The sequence below is a fragment of the Ptychodera flava genome, chromosome 14, assembly GCF_041260155.1.
Source record: "Ptychodera flava strain L36383 chromosome 14, AS_Pfla_20210202, whole genome shotgun sequence".
In the NCBI taxonomy this organism is placed as follows: Eukaryota; Metazoa; Hemichordata; class Enteropneusta; family Ptychoderidae; genus Ptychodera; species Ptychodera flava.
In genome coordinates, this window is record NC_091941.1 from 31736421 (window position 1) to 31755867 (window position 19447).

General features: G+C 36.1%; 1 protein-coding gene across 1 annotated transcript; it reads right to left on the bottom strand.

Moving 5' to 3' along the window:
• Positions 1 to 1997: 1997 nt before the first annotated feature.
• Positions 1998 to 19419, bottom strand: LOC139150165 (carboxypeptidase B-like). The gene is made up of 10 exons (XM_070722349.1): positions 19283 to 19419; positions 17553 to 17628; positions 15666 to 15869; positions 13863 to 13964; positions 13406 to 13510; positions 11536 to 11652; positions 10714 to 10804; positions 9973 to 10181; positions 9537 to 9621; positions 1998 to 2709 (listed from the first exon to the last, which is right to left on the bottom strand). The coding sequence occupies exons 1-10, from the start codon at positions 19345 to 19347 to the stop codon at positions 2525 to 2527; spliced, it is 1239 nt and encodes a 412-aa protein (XP_070578450.1). The 5' UTR covers positions 19348 to 19419; the 3' UTR covers positions 1998 to 2524.
• Positions 19420 to 19447: the final 28 nt, after the last annotated feature.

Consider the following 19447-nt stretch of genomic DNA (forward strand, 5'->3'; position numbering starts at 1 on the left):
TTTTATTCTCGCAGGGTTGGATGACTGACATTCTTAAAAGTGATTAAAATCATTATAAGCAAAATTGATATGACTCTCATTCAAAATCAAAGATATCCATTGCCCAAAAAGTTTTCGAGTTGTTACATAGAATTTAAAGAACAAAATGTGAAAATTTCACAAAATTTGACACAGCTAAAGTAGAGCTAGAGGAGAAACAGAAGCCAGGAAATTGGGTTACTTGCATACAGTTGCTTAAATTTCCTTCTGCCCAACTTACGACTGCTTGTTGCGGAACCAAAATCATATTTTAATATTAAGTTGACAAATAGATGAAAATTGAATAATCTATGCAAAAAAGTGATTTTGAGCAAATAAGCTGTGTTACATGTAACGCCAGCTTGACGTATTCAAGACCATTTATGTCAATGATCAAGCATACGTAAAGCACATAACACTATTGGAACTAATGTCTGTTTAATCTGTAAATGTAAGCTCATCTGCTTTTCTTTTTGAGCAATGCACTTGTTTTTATGATTAATTTGTAATATAATTGCAACATTCAGCTTTAGGACACCTAAAACTTTTGAGAAACTTGAAAAATAAAAAGATCCAATTATCCCAAATTAGTTCCAATCGTGTTACGGATACTGCTATATTTCCATATTTTTCTATATTTCCAATCTCCACAGAGAGATTGAAGCGTGGTGTGGCAGCAATGCGGCATGGTTAATTCTAACCAAGCTTACTAAAGGGTCTCCGAGTCATTGATCGCGCGCCCCCACCAATCTTTGCTGCATCCAAATTTAATGTGGAGCTGCATGTTGCCAACACAGTTGTTTTCAAAGCAATATTTCTCATCAAAGATGACAAGGAAACCGCCTCATATTATATATTTTCTAAAAGCAGAGACTGTAAAGTTTGGTATGGTAGCAGTAGTTTACTCGAAGGATGAAGTAGGTGTATATTTGGGGTAAAAAACCTTAATTTTGATATTAATGATAAAAATTAATTTAAGTCAAAAACTTGACGCTATTTCCTGAAATGTATTCACTTGAAAGAAGAGTATATGTAGAAAAAACCAACTATTTTATTTTGCACTATCTATCATCATTCTAAAATGGCGAGGGTTGAAAGACTGAGATTCAAAAAAGTGATTAAAATCATGATTAGAAAAATTAAAATGCATCTTATTCAAAATGTAAGAAATTTATTGCCAAACAAGTCAAAAGTTTTGTTATATAGCATTTAAAGAATATAATGTGAAAATTTCAGAAATTTGACCCAGCTAGAGTGGAGTTAAATTCTTTGGAAATTTTGAAATTGGATGGAAAAAGAAGCTAGGAAATCGGATGATTTGTATACCTTTGCATAAATTAACACTTCTTTATCATGTAACTTTTGACTGCTGTACAAGCTAAAGGTGAACCCAACTAATATTTTAATCTTGGGTTAACAAATTAATTAAAATTGAATGAATATTTGCAAAAAAGTGATTTTTTAGCAAAATACGCTGAGTTGGGTGCATAGCCCCCTTAAATATTCCAAACTTGGACTAGCTAAATAAGCATGGGCGGACATCTCAGATTTTGATAGGAGCTATCCAGCTAGATACACTAATAAAATAATACATATTCCGCCAAAACTTTGACTATCGCGTCTGCAAAGCAGCCAAGCCGTTGGGGCGTACATTTTGAATCATCGATTCAAGCTATTTTGTTTGAAGTTTGTTAGACCTGCGCGTAAAAAGCAAGTGTATTTGTATTGCTTTTGTCTTATATTACGGCACAATCGGTAATTGTCTACACTTTAACAAAAACGGTTTACAATAGCTTGAACACCCAATATCGGCAAAGGATGTAGAAGAGGATATCTACAAACACAAAGTCACTGTCAGCTTTCGTCATCGTTTATTCTGTTTCTCAATAAAATGACACACATGCAGTTTATCCATTAGTCAAGCCTCTGTGTGTAGACACTCATACACATCACACAAAAGAACGAAGTATGATCCGATATTTTGCAAAAATCAAATTCACTTTTTTAATGATCGATCACAATGCTGACCTATGATTGCGTATCCCATTGGATATTTTAAAATGTGATACATGGACTTTAGAGTACATCAGTGATCATGAATTTCGTTTTAAGTTACAGCACAGACACTAGAAGAACGAGCGTCCGGCTACAACATCCAACAAATGTCCTGTTAAGGTAGAACGCACCTCGGGGACAGATATTCGGACTCTCAAACTTTCACAGTTCTTGGGTAATTTATTTCTCTAGTACCAAAATTTGCACGGTGACCCCTATTTTTATTTTTGATTTAAAAAAAATTATGGTTGAAAGATTAATGAAAGTTTTAGAAAAAAGTTTAGGTCTTTCACTTTCGAGGCGCCTACTACCTTAACATGATATTTCGATTTTAATACATTAATTAACAAAGCCTACACCATGTCCTCAAGCACGAGGCACTTCCCACTTGAAATAGGGGCCTAATTCAGCATATTCGCTAAGTTTGCTAAGTTTAGCTTGAGCCATTTTGTTACTGATGAGAAATGTGTATTAACCCAGCAACAAGTCCTACGTAGTTTTCATACGCCGTCGGGTAGATCTGGTCCTCTGGAAGCAAGAAGCCGTATTCCCCCATATCACGGAGTTCAAGGGTGTAAGAGTAGGGAATTCCTCTATCGCCGTAACCCCAATCTTTGCTACCTCCAGCGGAAGGGTCTGCGTACAAGAAAACGGTACGTAATGAAAAAAGAAACAGAAACCTAGAAAGGCTTATTCTGAAAGTACAATGCGCCTCTAGGACAGATTGTCGGACTGCCACACTTTTACAATATTCTTTTAGGCTATATGTATCACTTATGGGACTCATTTTGAAGCTTATGAGGTAAATACAATATTTGAACCGGCTTATTTCTTTGAATTATATTTTTCCCATAGAGATAACACAGGAATTGCATCCATTTCGAATTCCAAATATCGATAAATAATAGCTAATTTGTTACACTAGTACCAAAAGTTTCACGATAACCCAGGATTTTTATTCTTGATTTTGAAAAAGAATGGCTCAAACTTTATTTGAGGAAATGTGTGCAAAAGTTTAAGTTTTTCTATTTCGAGGCCCTTACTGCCTTAAAGAGTATAGTGATGCTGTATCATCCTGTATCAGAAGAAGTACATGTCTTAATTCACACAAACAGCTCCCTGAAATGTTCCGCCAATACCCGCTTCAAAACCATTCAAGCGGCTTTAGAATAGCGAGACCGCCAACCAACTTTATCTAGTCTTCTTCATATTGAAGCATCTTCCCCCCCCCCCCCCTCTACTGTCTATGATTCGGCATGGTAACTTTAACTATTAATATGTCAGAATGCATTTGTGTTTATTTGCATATTGGGAACAAAGTGCTTTGTGCTTACAGAGATTGTCGACCGTCCCTCGTGCCTTTTACGTCTGCTATTGATATACACGGGGGAATTCTCAAGCGTAGCGCCGAAGGCGCGAGCTCGAAATGTCGCAGCCGCGAGTGCCGAAGGCACGAGTGCCCATGCAGCTCTCGCCGTCGGCGCTTGCAAATCGCCCATCCCCGGCCGTATGTGCGAGAGACTACATCAATAATATACAAAATAGTCCGTGGGCTGGAGGGGCCCACCGTGCACCCCCCCATAAACCTACTACATGGGTATTTTTTTGTTCTTTGGGATCTGCTGAACTAGAAAAAAGATGTTAACATTGGATATTTTGGGATGCACTACCTGTCTGCACTGGTTTTTGATTTGTATGTACCGCAAAAAATGGCGAAAAATGGGTAGGGGTAAGGGGTACTATATCCTCCCATAAATTGAGTAAACTAGCATGAAATAGCACAAACCTTACATTTTTGGAAAGCTCAGATACTGCTCTTTCTGAGGAATACCAACTTTAGCAAAATTAATTTGTGTACATAGAATAGGACGACTTTAAAATGAATTTTTTTGACAATTTTGAAATTTTTTACCCAAATACCATGTAACAATTGTGATCTACTTTTTATTAAGCAAAATTTTCACAACTTTTTGTGTTTAAATTATTAATTCCGACATATTAAACAAGAAAAAAAGTGTTAACATCAGATATTTAACTATACACTACTTCTCTGGCGTCAATTTTGAATTGCGTGTATCTGTATGGGGTGTGCAAAAGCTTGGGGTAGGGGTACAACATTCTTTCCTTGATGAAGTAAACTGGCTTGAAATGCCATATACCTTATAGTTTTAGAAAGCTTAGATACTGGTCTTTCTAAAATGCATAAGGTTTTAGTAAAAAAAATATGACGTCATAGAATTGGATAACTTTAAATCGATTTTTTCTGGTAATTCAGCAATTTTAACCGGAAGAAAATACGATAACTATTGTTTCCTCCCAATGAAGCAAATCAAACAGATTTATGGATGTTATTTACTAATTGCAATGTGCTGAAGAAGAAAATAAATGTCAAAATTGGGTATTTACAATCCATTATTGTCCCTGCTCACTAAAATTGCAAGTTTTGCTACATTGGTATATCGTGAATGGGCATTTTATTGTTATGCAATAAACTAATGCACAGCCTTAAAAAGAAGACTTTAAAACGCACACACATAGCCATATTGCCATTTTCTCCTTAAAGTAAATAGATTGTTGATGACTGTCTATTTTTATAATTTACTTTTAAATATTTTCTATAAAATAATTTTGATAAGACGTATTTGGAAATTGTGTATGCCTCCTTGTCTTACTTATACAGCAAGCATTACTAACAATCTATTAGGCCGTGGGCTAGAGGGGGCGTCTACGTGCACCTCCCCCCCCCCCAACCGCACAGGATAACTAACCTGTATTTTTTAGAAGCCTTGGGATCCCTAGAATAAGAAATAGGATTTTAACAGACAAAATATAGGGACTCAATAGCTGTTACGGTCATGTTTTGAAGGGTACCGCAAAATCACGATTTTGTGACCCACATGGATTTTTGTCAAACCTGTCTTCATGTACGTCATCTGCTAAGCTTACTGTTTAACATGACCTGGCTTATGGGGTATCATTAGAAAGGTGATGTATTCTTCTTGATAATGGTATATAGCAATATGCAATATCTTCTATAGTTTTCATGAAATAGGGCCATAATTTACCCCATACCCCAAAGTTTATGTCGCAAATTACTGTCAAAACTAATCTAAATTCTACCAATTATTTACCTAGACATAATACAAAGGGCAATGCTGTGTATTAACTTTGTGTTATTTGCTACAGGTATATGTTAGAAACCTGAAATAAACTTTTGACAGAAAAAATATTGGGATCCTGTAGCTGTAATAGTCATATTTTGAAGGGTTCCGCAAAATCACAGTATTACTGAATCACATTCGTTTTTGTTAAACCTGTCTTCTTGTAAGTCTTCTGCTGAGCTTATTTTGAACATAAAGAGGCATATGCGGTATCATTTGAAAGTTAATTTACTTTTCTTTAAAATGATATATTGCAATATGCAATATCTTCTATAGTTTTCATGAAATGAGACCAAACTTACCCCATACCCCAAAGTTTTATGTCGTAAATTACTGTCAAAACTAATCTTAAATTCTACCAATTATTTACCTAGACATTATACAAAAGGCAATGCTTTGTATCAAATTGTTTTATTTGATACAGGTACATGTTAGAAACTTGAAATAAACTTTTAACACAAAAATATCCGGATGCTGTAGCTGTAACAGTCATATTTTGAATGGTACTGCAAAATCACAGTATTGCCAACTCGCATACATTTTCGTTAAACCTGTCTTCTTTAAGTCGTCTACTGAGCTTATTTTTTATTATAACGTGGCAAGTTGGGCATCATTAGAAAGTTAATTTACTCTTCTTTAAAATAATATATTGCAATATGCAATATCTTTTACAGTTTTCATGAAATAGGACCACAACTTACCCCACACCCCAAAGTTTTATGTTCCAAATTACAGTCAAAACTCATCTCAAATTCTGCCAACTATTTACCGGGACATAATACAAAGGGCAATAATTTGTATTAAATTTAGTTTATTGCTACAGGTTCATGTTAGAAACTTGAAACGAACTTTTAACAGAAAAAATATTGTGATGCTGTAGCTGTAACAGTAATATTTTGAAGGGTATCACAAAATCATGGTATTGCCAACTCGCATACATTTTGTTTAACCTGTCTTCTTTAAGTCATCTGCTGAGCTTATTTTTTAACATAAGTTGGCTATTGGGGTATCATTAAAAAGTTTTTTTTCCTTTGATATAATTTTTTTTGCCAGAAAGCGACCGACATATTGTAATATGCATTGTAATATTGTAATATCATCTTAAGTTGTAATGAAATAGCAAACACCTCATCACCCCAGCCCTTAGTTTGATTTGCAAACTACATCTGTTCTAAAACTTTGAAGTTTGCGAATTTGGGATATGGGGTAAGTGTTGGTCCTATTTCATGAAAACTATTGAAGATATTGCATATTACAATATGTCGGTCGCTTTCTGGCAAAAATTGTCTTTCCAATAATAGCCCATAAGATAGGTTAGAGTAAAAAGTAAGCTCATCAGATGACTTACAAGATAACACATTTAACAAAAACACATACGAGTGGGCAAGACTGTGACTTTACGGTACCCTTCAAAACATGACAGCAGCAACCATTCAATCCCAGTATTTTGTCTGTTAAAAGTCTATCTCATATTTGTGACATGTCTATGTAGCAAATAAAACAGATTTCACACAAATCACTGTCTTTTGTAATATGTCTAGGTAAAAGCTTGGTAGAATTAGAAATCAGTAGTGACAGTAATTTGCAATATAAACTTTGGGTATGGGGTAAGTTTTGGTCTCATTTCATGAAAACTATAGAAGATATTGTATATTGCAATATGTCATTTTAAAGCCAAATAAATTGTCTTTCTAATGGCAGCCCATAAGCTAGGTTATGGTAAAAAGTAAGCTCAGCAGATGACTTACAAGACGACACATTTAACAAAAATATATGCGAGTCGGTAATACTCTGACTTCACGGTACCCTTCAAAACATGCAAGTAACAGTCATTCAACCCCAATATTTTGTCTGTTAAAAGTCTAACTCATATTTTTGACATGTCCCTGTACTAAATAAAATATATTTTACACAAAGCATTGCCTTTTGTAAAGTGTCTAGGAAAATAATTGGTAGAATTTGACATTAGTTTTGACTGTAACTTGCGACATAAAACTCTGGGGTATGGGGTAAGTTTTGGTCTCATTTCATGAAAACTATAGAAGATATTGCATATTGCAATATATCATTTTAAAGAAAAGTAAATTAACTTTCAAATGATATCGCATATGCCTCTTTATGTTCAAAATAAGCTCAGCAGAAGACTTACAAGAAGACAGGTTTAACAAAAACGAATGTGATTCAGTAATACTGTGATTTTGCGGAACCCTTCAAAATATGACTTTTACAGCTACAGGATCCCAATATTTTTTCTGTCAAAAGTTTATTTCAGGTTTCTAACATGTACCTGTAGCGAATAACACAAAGTTAATACACAGCATTACCCTTTGTATTATGTCTAGGTAAATAATTGGTAGAATTTAGATTAGTTTTGACAGTAATTTGCGACATAAACTTTGGGGTATGGGGTAAATTATGGCCCTATTTCATAAAAACTATAGAAGATATTGCATATTGCTATATACCATTATCAAGAAGAATACATCACCTTTCTAATGATACCCCATAAGCCAGGTCATGTTAAACAGTAAGCTTAGCAGATGACGTACATGAAGACAGGTTTGACAAAAATCCATGTGGGTCACAAAATCGTGATTTTGCGGTACCCTTCAAAACATGACCGTAACAGCTATTGAGTCCCTATATTTTGTCTGTTAAAATCCTATTTCTTATTCTAGGGATCCCAAGGCTTCTAAAAAATACAGGTTAGTTATCCTGTGCGGTTGGGGGGGGGGGAGGTGCACGTAGACGCCCCCTCTAGCCCACGGCCTAATAGATTGTTAGTAATGCTTGCTGTATAAGTAAGACAAGGAGGCATACACAATTTTCCAAATACGTCTTATCAAAATTATTTTATAGAAAATATTTAAAAAGTAAATTATAAAAATAGACAGTCATCAACAATCTATTTACTTTAAGGAGAAAATGGCAATATGGCTATGTGTGTGCGTTTTAAAGTCTTCTTTTTAAGGCTGTGCATTAGTTTATTGCATAACAATAAAATGCCCATTCACGATATACCAATGTAGCAAAACTTGCAATTTTAGTGAGCAGGGACAATAATGGATTGTAAATACCCAATTTTGACATTTATTTTCTTCTTCAGCACATTGCAATTAGTAAATAACATCCATAAATCTGTTTGATTTGCTTCATTGGGAGGAAACAATAGTTATCGTATTTTCTTCCGGTTAAAATTGCTGAATTACCAGAAAAAATCGATTTAAAGTTATCCAATTCTATGACGTCATATTTTTTTACTAAAACCTTATGCATTTTAGAAAGACCAGTATCTAAGCTTTCTAAAACTATAAGGTATATGGCATTTCAAGCCAGTTTACTTCATCAAGGAAAGAATGTTGTACCCCTACCCCTAGCTTTTGCACACCCCATACAGATACACGCAATTCAAAATTGACGCCAGAGAAGTAGTGTATAGTTAAATATCTGATGTTAACACTTTTTTTCTTGTTTAATATGTCGGAATTAATAATTTAAACACAAAAAGTTGTGAAAATTTTGCTTAATAAAAAGTAGATCACAATTGTTACATGGTATTTGGGTAAAAAATTTCAAAATTGTCAAAAAATTCATTTTAAGTCGTCCTATTCTATGTACACAAATTAATTTTGCTAAAGTTGGTATTCCTCAGAAAGAGCAGTATCTGAGCTTTCCAAAAATGTAAGGTTTGTGCTATTTCATGCTAGTTTACTCAATTTATGGGAGGATATAGTACCCCTTACCCCTACCCATTTTTCGCCATTTTTTGCGGTACATACAAATCAAAAACCAGTGCAGACAGGTAGTGCATCCCAAAATATCCAATGTTAACATCTTTTTTCTAGTTCAGCAGATCCCAAAGAACAAAAAAATACCCATGTAGTAGGTTTATGGGGGGGGTGCACGGTGGGCCCCTCCAGCCCACGGACTAATACAAAAGAGGCAGTCGACAGTCTATGCCTACATTATGCTTTGTCATCCTGCATTCTGAGCTGGTCTCTCACGAAGTTTGCATTAGCAAACGCCCAAGCCATTCACGTATGTTATCACATATGCTAACATCCCCGGCGTTCATAAAGTACGACATTTACTGATTTGACTTCGACTGAAAAAATAGATGACATTGTGTATTTTAATTTTCATGTGAAGAGCAAGACGGGCATGACTTAGCCAGAACAATTAGTCAGACTTCGTAATAAATAAAAATACTGATTGACAAAACTAATCAAAACAATAATCATAAAGGTTATATTCCGATAAGATGAATATTTATGGAACTTTATAATAAATTTGAATACTTACATAGAGTTGACGAGGCAGCCCCATATGTGTAATTGGCCCCGAAAACACTGGTAATTGCTGCAGTTTGAACTTTCATGTGGGCTTCCTAATGTCAAAATGTTTAATTCATGTTAGTGTGCGTGTTATACATAGTGAACTGCAATTCATTAATCGATGTATGTGGACCATCGCTATGAAAACGTCTCAGCATAGGAATATAAGAACCCACAGTAGAACAGGAGTAAGGTATGCATAGCCAAAATGGCAGATGAGGTTTACTCCACCCGGGGATACTTTACATGAAATGCAAGGAGCTAGAACCGAGGACAAACCGTCAAGGTCAAATGGTGCAGTGCATTTCCCTTCACAGCCTCGAAATGTGACTACGGGAATAAACTGTATGCTGACATTTGTCATCCCCAAGCCAGGACCTGAAGCCAGGAGCCAACATGCTTACCATGAGATCAAAGTCGACTGGTAGGTCATAGGTGTAACCCCAAGAAGACAACATCACTTGCGTGTAACTGTGATAGTCGATAAAAAGACGGAACGGCTGCTCTTGAGACTGCTGTCTTATGAAGTTGACGACCGCTTGTGTTTCAACTTCCGATAAAGCCTCCGGTCCACGGTAAGTATTGTCACAAGAATCATTGCTGGCACCTAAACCTGTGGAAAGACAGATTGAGAAGTTGGCTACGTCTAACATGACACAAGATACCACTCGTTACATGATTGAACTACTTTAACGATTTCAGGAGGTTCATACTCCTTGGTGGTCAGAGATCAGAACTACCAGGGAGAATATGGTCGCCACTATTATTTCATGATTCCGCACTGTAAGGTTCAATCTGATTTTACATGTCGCTACTCAATGCTCAATCAGCAGTCTGCAAAAGCGAAAGAAAGTATAATGTGTCCTACTGTGAACGTATATCTTTGACAGAAATCAGATGTTCAACAATCAACGAGGACGGGAGAGGATTCGGAGACTCTTCGGTTCAAGTATTTGCAAAACCGACTTTACAACAATCCCGTTCATACTGCAATATTGAACAAGTCTGACCTGTATCACATCTGTTCAGTTTCAAACGGATCATGAAGACACAGTTCATTTTCTAAAGTTTAGTTGGGCAGAAGAGACTGCAGGAACGCAAAATCTAGCCAATATTTTACATAGTGCAGGTATAGTATTACTGACCTCCCCATTCGTAATCGAAGTTCCTGTTCAGATCAGTGCCATAGCATTCGTCGCCGGGATGTAGAGTTCTCGTCTTGCGCCACAAACGTTCCTGAAGGACGTAAAGATATAATAGAGTGTCTTAGTTCGTCAGTGCACATCATACAGACATTACTCGGTTGCCACTGTTGATCTGGTGTGAATTTTAAGTAATGATTGATAATTCATATTCAATTCTTATATATATATATATATATATATATATATATATATATATATATATATATATATATATATATATATATATATATATATATATATATATATATATATTGTAAACCCAATATACTATGTGTGTGTATGTGCGTGTGTGTAAATATTGTAATCTTCAAAATAATCGGCATTGGACCGCTCACTGAAAATATTTAATTATTTATGTATACTCATGTATATTTATGTATATATTGAAACAATGGTTTGCAAGTGAGAGCGTATACTTTGTTTTAACTTACTCTCTAAAAATAAAGGAAACAGTTGGATTTTTGGAATTTTCATCTTGTGATTGCTATTTGCAACCGAAGTGCTAATATTGTGAGTGTTTATAGGCCATGCCGATTATTGTTTGTGCCTTTCGTTAAATGCATTCGTGTATTAATGTAGTAAGTGACTGTTCTGAATTGATCGCAAAGGCTTATCTCCTTGCGTTACGATTTAGTACGGGAATTGTAAGTGTCTTGTTTTTATTGAAAAATGTCAGAAGAACGTTTTTCGATAATATCCGAAAAGATGGATGAAATGATCCTGTGTATTTGTAAGTTAAAATATCCAAATTGAAAGACTCACATCTGTCCATGAGTATTCATAGCCATCTGGATTCATCACCGGTAATATGTACATGTCAAAAAATTCCATGACGAAGGTTACATCCGGGTTTGTACCCTCTGTGACGTTGGACAAGAACTGAAAGAGACCCAAGTCCGTAATTAGTTCAGACCTTGATGGGGTTGTGTCCACGTACCATCAAACTTCATCCCTGTCAGAAATGATGAGTTAACAGCTAAATATATATCCGCCAGAAAAGTGCGACGAAAATTTACAATCGATGAAAACAAGAGAGCGAATGTCAATAACATTTCGTCATGACAGTGTAGTTCTCAAGAAACAAAAAGGTCTACCAACAAAGCAGAGATGCAACACACATGGACTATCTTTTGTCGGTAATTTGTCAATTCCATCGAAAATTCAGATGTTGAAGAAATGAAAATAACGGTATATGCCCATGGTATGAAAACCTCGCATCTCTACATTTATCACGTGTACAAGCCAGGTTTGTCCCCTCCCGACAAAAAAGTAATAGACTTCTACTCTGGTCGTTACGTCACGACAACCCGCGTGGATGTCATCGATTTTGTTCAATTCGAACCTGTTTGCGGCGATCTTTGATGCACCTGCCCGCGTCCTCCCCCCAAAATAATCAACATGGCTGCCAGTACTTCTCCAGCGATCGAAATCTACATCTTAAGTGAAAAGTTCGTAAAATCGATCAACTATAGCAAGTACATCAACTCCGAAAGTTTTGAGTTCGTGTGTTTCAGTTTTCTTGCCCACACAGCAGTTCGTTCGTACGCGTAGAGCCAACCTCTGAATCGATGTACCACAGCACTTCGAATGGGGTACTGTGTCTGGGCTGCACATTGAGCCATCAAAGTCGTCGTGATATCAATATTCTGGTTATGATAAAAATAACGCAAACAATGAAAACATAGTGTAATGCCTGGATATTCCAGTATAATAACGGATAATTTTTAGAAAAAAATTGCGGCCGGTTGAGTTGTGTCACTGCATGTGTACAGTTAACAGAGATTCCGAAAGCTTTGCAGCTTGCCTTTGGCTCTATCTTCGGGTGTCGGCCGCGGCTGGCTTAGCATTTGCCACTGAGGGCGATTTTTCTTGCTTGCAATGGACACCTGGCAATGCTGAGGGGAATATATGTATATAGGTATATGTCATGCATTCAAAAGATAATGCTTTGAATCTGTCCCGATTGTTTACCTTTTTATCACATGAAGTTGTAATATGTTAGACTGATGGGACATATGTTGCTTTTTGTTTCCATTCGATTTCCATTGTTTCAGCCACTTTTCAATTTTCATGTGACAGCTTTTACTATTGGGACAAGATACTGGTAATGTGAAGGCCAGTTTGATACTGAAATAGAATAAATCATCTCTTCCTTTTGGCTGTAGACATTTGTCACTGGACAAAACGTTTCTCAACACCGAGACCACCACACTGACAAGTTGTGTTCATCTTCAAATTAGCGAATGTCAATATGACCCTCCCAGCAATTTCTGTATCGTACCGATAACGTTACCAACCGAAAGCTCGCTTATGTTATATCGCGTGTGGTAAGTAACCATATAGCAGAGTGTTGATTAAGCATGCACCTGCGTCTCACGTATCAATTAAAATCTGATTGATACTTATGAAACGTAACATTGCCTGTACAACTACCATCATGAATATCTCGAACAACTTGTTTGCACGTTTCAGTTCGCTATCAGTGTTAAAGGCGTTCGAAACGCAACTGGTGGGCCACAGTGCGCATGCGTAGTGGATGCGATTCGTCAGTCTCATGTTGAATCATCATGATTTGGTTTGAGAGCGTTTAATTGGTTGATGTTGAAATTTACAATTGATCAGTGCAACTCACTGCATTGGTCATCCACATTACAGTGGCTGGCGACACCCACTCACGTGCGTGTATTGCTCCGTTGAACCATATGGCTCTTTTCAATTTTCCAGTTTCCAAGCCAATCTGAAAATACCCAAATAAGTTTAATCAGGAATATTATCTAAAGAAGAATATCGATTAATCCAGGACATAATGATAAAAGTTATTACAGGAATCTTACTTAGAAAATATTGACATATCTCATTATGAAGTTTCACATATAAAACGAGCATTTGGTAAAGTTAACAAAATACACACTACAGGATTACTTCAATGGTGTTATAGTCACATGACGTTGCTTTGTGAGGTAAACTCTGCGAAAGCGGTGCATGCTTGAAACGAATAATACTCAGCGTTTCTCATTGGACCGAAATTGGCATTCCCAGCAAACGTGAGCCTTGAAAAGATATCTGAGGCTTTACAACATAGTACTGACCTTAAGAGTTTTCAAATCTCTTCCCTCATGGGACAACCCAATACTGAACGATGTGGCTAAATCCGGGTAAGTTGCCACGATGGAGTCTATCCAATCCATTATCTGAAGAAAAGAAACACTCGATTATTAACTTGTTTGTACGTGAAAACACTATGCACATTGTAAGTGTTATCAGTTGATAAGAACGGCATCATCTTGTCATTTAAGAGACCACACGACCTAGTTTGAAATTAGCGAGCTATCAATTGTTTTTTGGGGAGGATATTTACAAACCTGTTCTTGGGGAGGGGGGGGGTACATTTTACAGTTTCTAATTTTATGATAAATGCAAATTATCGATTTGTTGTTCACAATGTTAAAAGAAACTTTTCACAAACATCTACGAGAATTGTAGTAGCTGTCCTGTAGTACATAGATGAATGGTTGAAGAAGATGACGGGGCTAGCCATGATGATGATGATGATGATAATGATGATGATGATGATGATGATGATGATGATGATGATGATGATTTAGAATATGACGAACAATGACAATGATCTTGACTATAGCGAGTGAATTTACAATAGTAAAATAACATATATTTTCACAATGACATGATCTGGTAGAGTGTGCAAAACTTGAAAATTAAAATATCAATATCAATATCATTTGATGTTTTTGATTTGTGTGAGTTCCAAAATTTGACACACAAAAGCATCCATAGAATATATTAGTATCTGTCTAGCAATCAGACTGAAGATCTTAAAGAGGTGGTCGTCCGAACTCTGCTCAAAGGTTACCAGGGACCCCTACGACCGATGTAAATACTGTATCTACGGTACGTTGGCGATTGATGAAAGCTGAAACATGCTTGTTAACAATGAATATCGTAAACTTTATATGTTGCAGCTATGTTGAAGTGATGGATATAGATATCATGCATGAAATACATTGTTTATAAACAAGAAAGTCGCACACGCGCAGTTCCGACGACCACCCCTTTAAGGATTAAACTGTCTATATTTTTTTGGAAATAATTTTTCTCCTGCATCACAGCGTTGGAAACCTCACTAAGCTCATAATGTCTGAAGCTTACTTAGTTTTGGTTATGCGGAAGGTTTGATGAGCATGATGATGAGCGTACATATGATAATTAGCCTATTTGTATATTTAATGAACTTATGAAATCAGGCCATATATCAAAGCTTAACGCACTGACTGTGATCGACTTCCATGTATATCGAGTATTCTAAGCTTTCTTTTGTTTAAAGTTTGAAGTGCGTAACATATGATTATTTGCCTTAAATGCACATTTATAATGAATTTCTGTAATTAAGCAAGATATCAAAACCGAATACATCTTTCAGAGAGCATTCCCGTTCTCCTAATCACTCAAAATGAAACTTAGGTATTAGGCGTTATACAAATTTGTTATATGGATAGATAGATGATAGATAGTTTTACTTTGATTCTAAGGAGGGTTACACAAAAGTATTCTTAAAGTTAAACATGGCCATTAGTGTCACAATAAACCAAGTTCTGGTGATAACTAATATACTTTTCTGTTTGAAACCATGAAAATTGTAGAGACGGAGAAAGCCCGCAATCTCTTCATTTGGATTTGAAATGTCTTGACCAGAAGTTTCCCTTGCAATGAGAAGATACCCTCGCGACAGACATAGCCGCTAAACCCAAACATCGAGTGTATTCAGGGCTGCTAATCAACAACCGTAGGTTACTAATTATCCCCGCATGATTTTCTCAGGTGGATATCAAAGCGGAGCAGACCAAGGTCTCCGGACGTTTACGGCGAATACCTACCTCGGAATAATTGTGATAAACGTAGTAATCAAAGCCATCTACGTCAGTACGGGGTTTATTTGATGTGATGACTCCGTCGATCTTTGCTTGCACGTCATCCATCCATACATAATACAGTATATCGTTTGAAGTCAAGTAATGCTCGACAAATTCCAGCAGAGTTGGGGGTACCATTAAGTCGCGAGGAAAATCCCAGAAGTCCAGCTACGCGTGAAATACATAAAATATAATGAAAATTGTAATTTCACAATGCAAAGCTAATGAAGAGTTAACAGAAAATGTCGAATACCTAAGATTAACATCAGAGAAACCTGTCGCGAACACCTATATCGAATTGTATAAGATGCTCGACAATGACAATGTGTTTTGCATTTTTAATAGATATAGACCTTTAAAAACATCGGGCTTCACAGTTTCTCTTTTTTACTTATCTATTTATTTGAACTTAGTCAGGAATATAGTGCTTTTATTTATTCTTAAAATTGCATAAAGTGACTGAAGACAACAATGTTACTATTATCATTAAAGCGACTAACACGATCGGAACAAATTTGGGATAATTGGATGGTGAAATAATGCCGATTTAATCAGCAAATGTAATCTCATCTGCTTTTCTTTTTACATTACACCCTTGTTTTTTGAGTAATTTGCAATATTGCAACATTCAGCTATACGGCACCTAACACTTTTGAGAAATTTGAAAAATATGAAAATCAAATTATCCCAAATTAGTTCCAATCGTGTTGACTTAAATTGTCTTGGGATTCTGCCAAAAAGACTGTCGCGGACTCAATCGATTTTACCATATGGGACTTGACACGATGCGGCATTTTTCATAGCATTCTGTTGCTCAATTACGAAAAGTATAATATAATTGCTCAATTTTTTTATCACCACCTGTATTTGTAATGTACATTTTATTGTTGGCAGTGGAATTCAAAGCATCTCAACCAATATGACTACACGTATAAGGAATGTAAATGAGGTGAACACTGGTCTTTTCCAAGTACAGTGTTCAACAACATTTCACACCAGTTCCCAACGTTCGTGTCCAACTCAACCATAAAACACAAGCTGAGTTAGATTCAAACTATAGTGGTGAGTGCGTTAGGGGAGAAGACTATGAAATCAGATAAAGAACAAAAATAGTGGAAAATATGAAGTTGTAGCTATTTACCCTTTCAGTAAAACAATTTATCCGTAACTGCATGTGTTCTTGTTTAATGAAAAAGTGGATAAATTTAATAGTTAACGTTTTTTTCTCTCCGATGATATTAATATACTAAGCATTAATTTTCATTAAGTTATGGGGTCTGATTCGGAATAAAATGGTTCGTCGTCTATATTGCTTTCGGAGGAACAATGTTTTATCTTGTCTGGCCTTTCTATGGAACTCAACACAAAAGACGTTGTGGTAAATTTTCATCCGAGCATTAGCATTGACAATCTAACCTTGACCAATTGATACTAAACTCGACACAAAAGATATCCCAGTAACATATGTTGTCAACGGCGGGTGTTATATCTGTATGTTCTAACTATTTACACAGTTATCTTGTCAATCCTTAGTTTCATTTTAAAATATAACGTATAAGTTATTTCAGACTTTCAAAATAGTTCATAGTTTGCAAAGCTCTTGGTAGCGAATACAAACAGTTCTCGGCTCGACGCCGGCAGAAATATAACAACGAATGTTTCTATATTTCACTACTTCGTACGCAAATTACCCCCGTTGTTCGCATTTCTTTAGTGGTAGGTCTTATTTGTTTGTTTGTTTGTTTGTTTGTTGTTCGTGTGTGTTTGTTTGTTTTAAATTCAAATCAACTCAATTCGTGCAGCAACAATCAAAAATGACATTTACGAAAAAGGTTGACGTCAGTGTCTTACCTCCGCAACGTCCTGTAACTCTTGAAGAATGGCAACATCTCCGGCATCGCTGACATCAATACGTAGAACCTTGTACCTGTAAGTATATAAACAAAAATATCACATTTTTGCTTTGAATGTAAAGTTCTCAATGATGGCAATGGACAGAAAGAACCCAGAAGCAAGAAAATATATGGTGTTGTTTCTTTTTCGAATGATAGTTTCGACGCTTCAAGCTACATGTAATGACTGTTGCATGAAGCATTTCAAAAGCACGAGTCATTTTTGCCTCATAACCTGAAATGTTATGTACACCATGAAAGCCGAAATTTATCAGTTTTGCCCTAGCAAATTACACTCATTCAACTTCAACTTACGTATGCTGTTTTGTTTCTGTAACTGTTCTTGTTAATGCCGTGACAGGTAGGAAGTCAGACAAATGTGCAGGAATTAATACCAGGATATTGAATAAAATGCCATTTGCTAGTATGAAGCAGAATATCACAACACTTAGTAAATGAAAGGCTGAATTTTAATCAGAGTTTTAGGTATTCGCTTGGTAAAATTTAAAATAAAATGTTTTTGCATAGATAATAGCTGATCGAAAATTCCAAAGGAAAATGAGTCTTGATGATTGAGTATAGATGTTGGCTACAGTCTGTACAACGTCAAGGTCAACGTTAATGGTATGCAACATTTCATGTCTCCAATGTACGAATTTCAAAATGAATATCTTATTCGATTGCAGGCAAGTACGCTTTCACGTGAACAGTTAGAGGAAAGGGCAATTTTCCAGATATGCAAATCTCGTCTGAAGCAAAGTTTTGGTCCCTCCCTTTTTCTCTTGACCTTTAACTTTAGAATTGTTTTTGATTCATATTGTCACGCGATTTGCGATAGGCAGGTGCTATTTTATCGCTGCTTTATTTACAAAAAAACTTGTTTACAAAAATTTACCTGCTTCAATACTTTGATCGATTTGATAGGTAGCTCATGCACCTTATTTGCCAACGGCCAACATTCAAAGTTATCTAGGGCATAAGGCGTGCAATTTCTTGTGAAATTTCCATATTTTTGCACGTATGGAAAACACGGCAAGTCTTGACGCCCATTCTTGAAATATACAATGTACAAGATAAGATTGTAGTGGATGTAGCCCGGCCATAAATCGTTCAAACGCGCCAACTTTAGTAATTTCTTTTTTTAAGTCCATAAACAAAATTGTGACTTGTAAACCAACATCAAAAACAAAGTTATGACAAGTTTTGATTCTTATCTATTTTGTTTTATTTAAGCGAATCAGAACTAATAAATAATTTTAATCAACACTGCGACAAAACTAATTTCCAAATTAGCAGCTTATGCTCAGTATATATTGATTAGTAAAACCGAATTCGTTTCTATGAATTGGAAAAGGGATCAAGTCGCTTCTTTGAGGGCTCTTGACTTGATATGGTCGATGTTAGCACCTTGGCAGCAAGGTGTACAGCCATGAATACCCTACTTCATATGAAATCACAAAAAGCTTTCAAGCGATTAACTTTCCCTAATAGTCAAACATGTCTTTATCATGTGATGATGGATTCGATTGCGAGTTGGCCGTTCTATATTTCGTCGGCCATATTAAATCCTCAAAATATACGCCGCAGTTTTAACACATTTCGAAAGTTATCACAAACACAGCACCTTTTCTCACCCTACTAGACCTTGGGGACGGTGTGCGTCAGGAAAAGGTACATAGCCGCACTTACCCTTCGTAGCTTTTCATTGCCAAGGAAACAGTTACCCATAGTGACAATAGGATTAGTCTTAGCATCTTTGCTACTATGCGGTTTCCACGGAATAGAGGGCTGAAAGTGTCGTATTTTTGTTCATGACAGGCCTTAGTCAGATAGTTTTATTCGGGCCGGACTGAG

What these genes read in the sequence shown, in the direction of transcription:
- LOC139150165 (XM_070722349.1), bottom strand. Translation starts at nt 19,347, where the DNA reads ATGCTAAGACTAATCCTATTGTCACTATGGGTAACTGTTTCCTTGGCA. An exon ending in AGTTACAGGACGTTGCGGAG is followed by an intron (nt 15,870 to 17,552) that starts GTAAGACACTGA and finishes TTTCACGCGTAG; the next exon opens with CTGGACTTCTGGGATTTTCC. An exon ending in ATGAATACTCATGGACAGAT is followed by an intron (nt 10,805 to 11,535) that starts GTGAGTCTTTCA and finishes TACGTCCTTCAG; the next exon opens with GAACGTTTGTGGCGCAAGAC.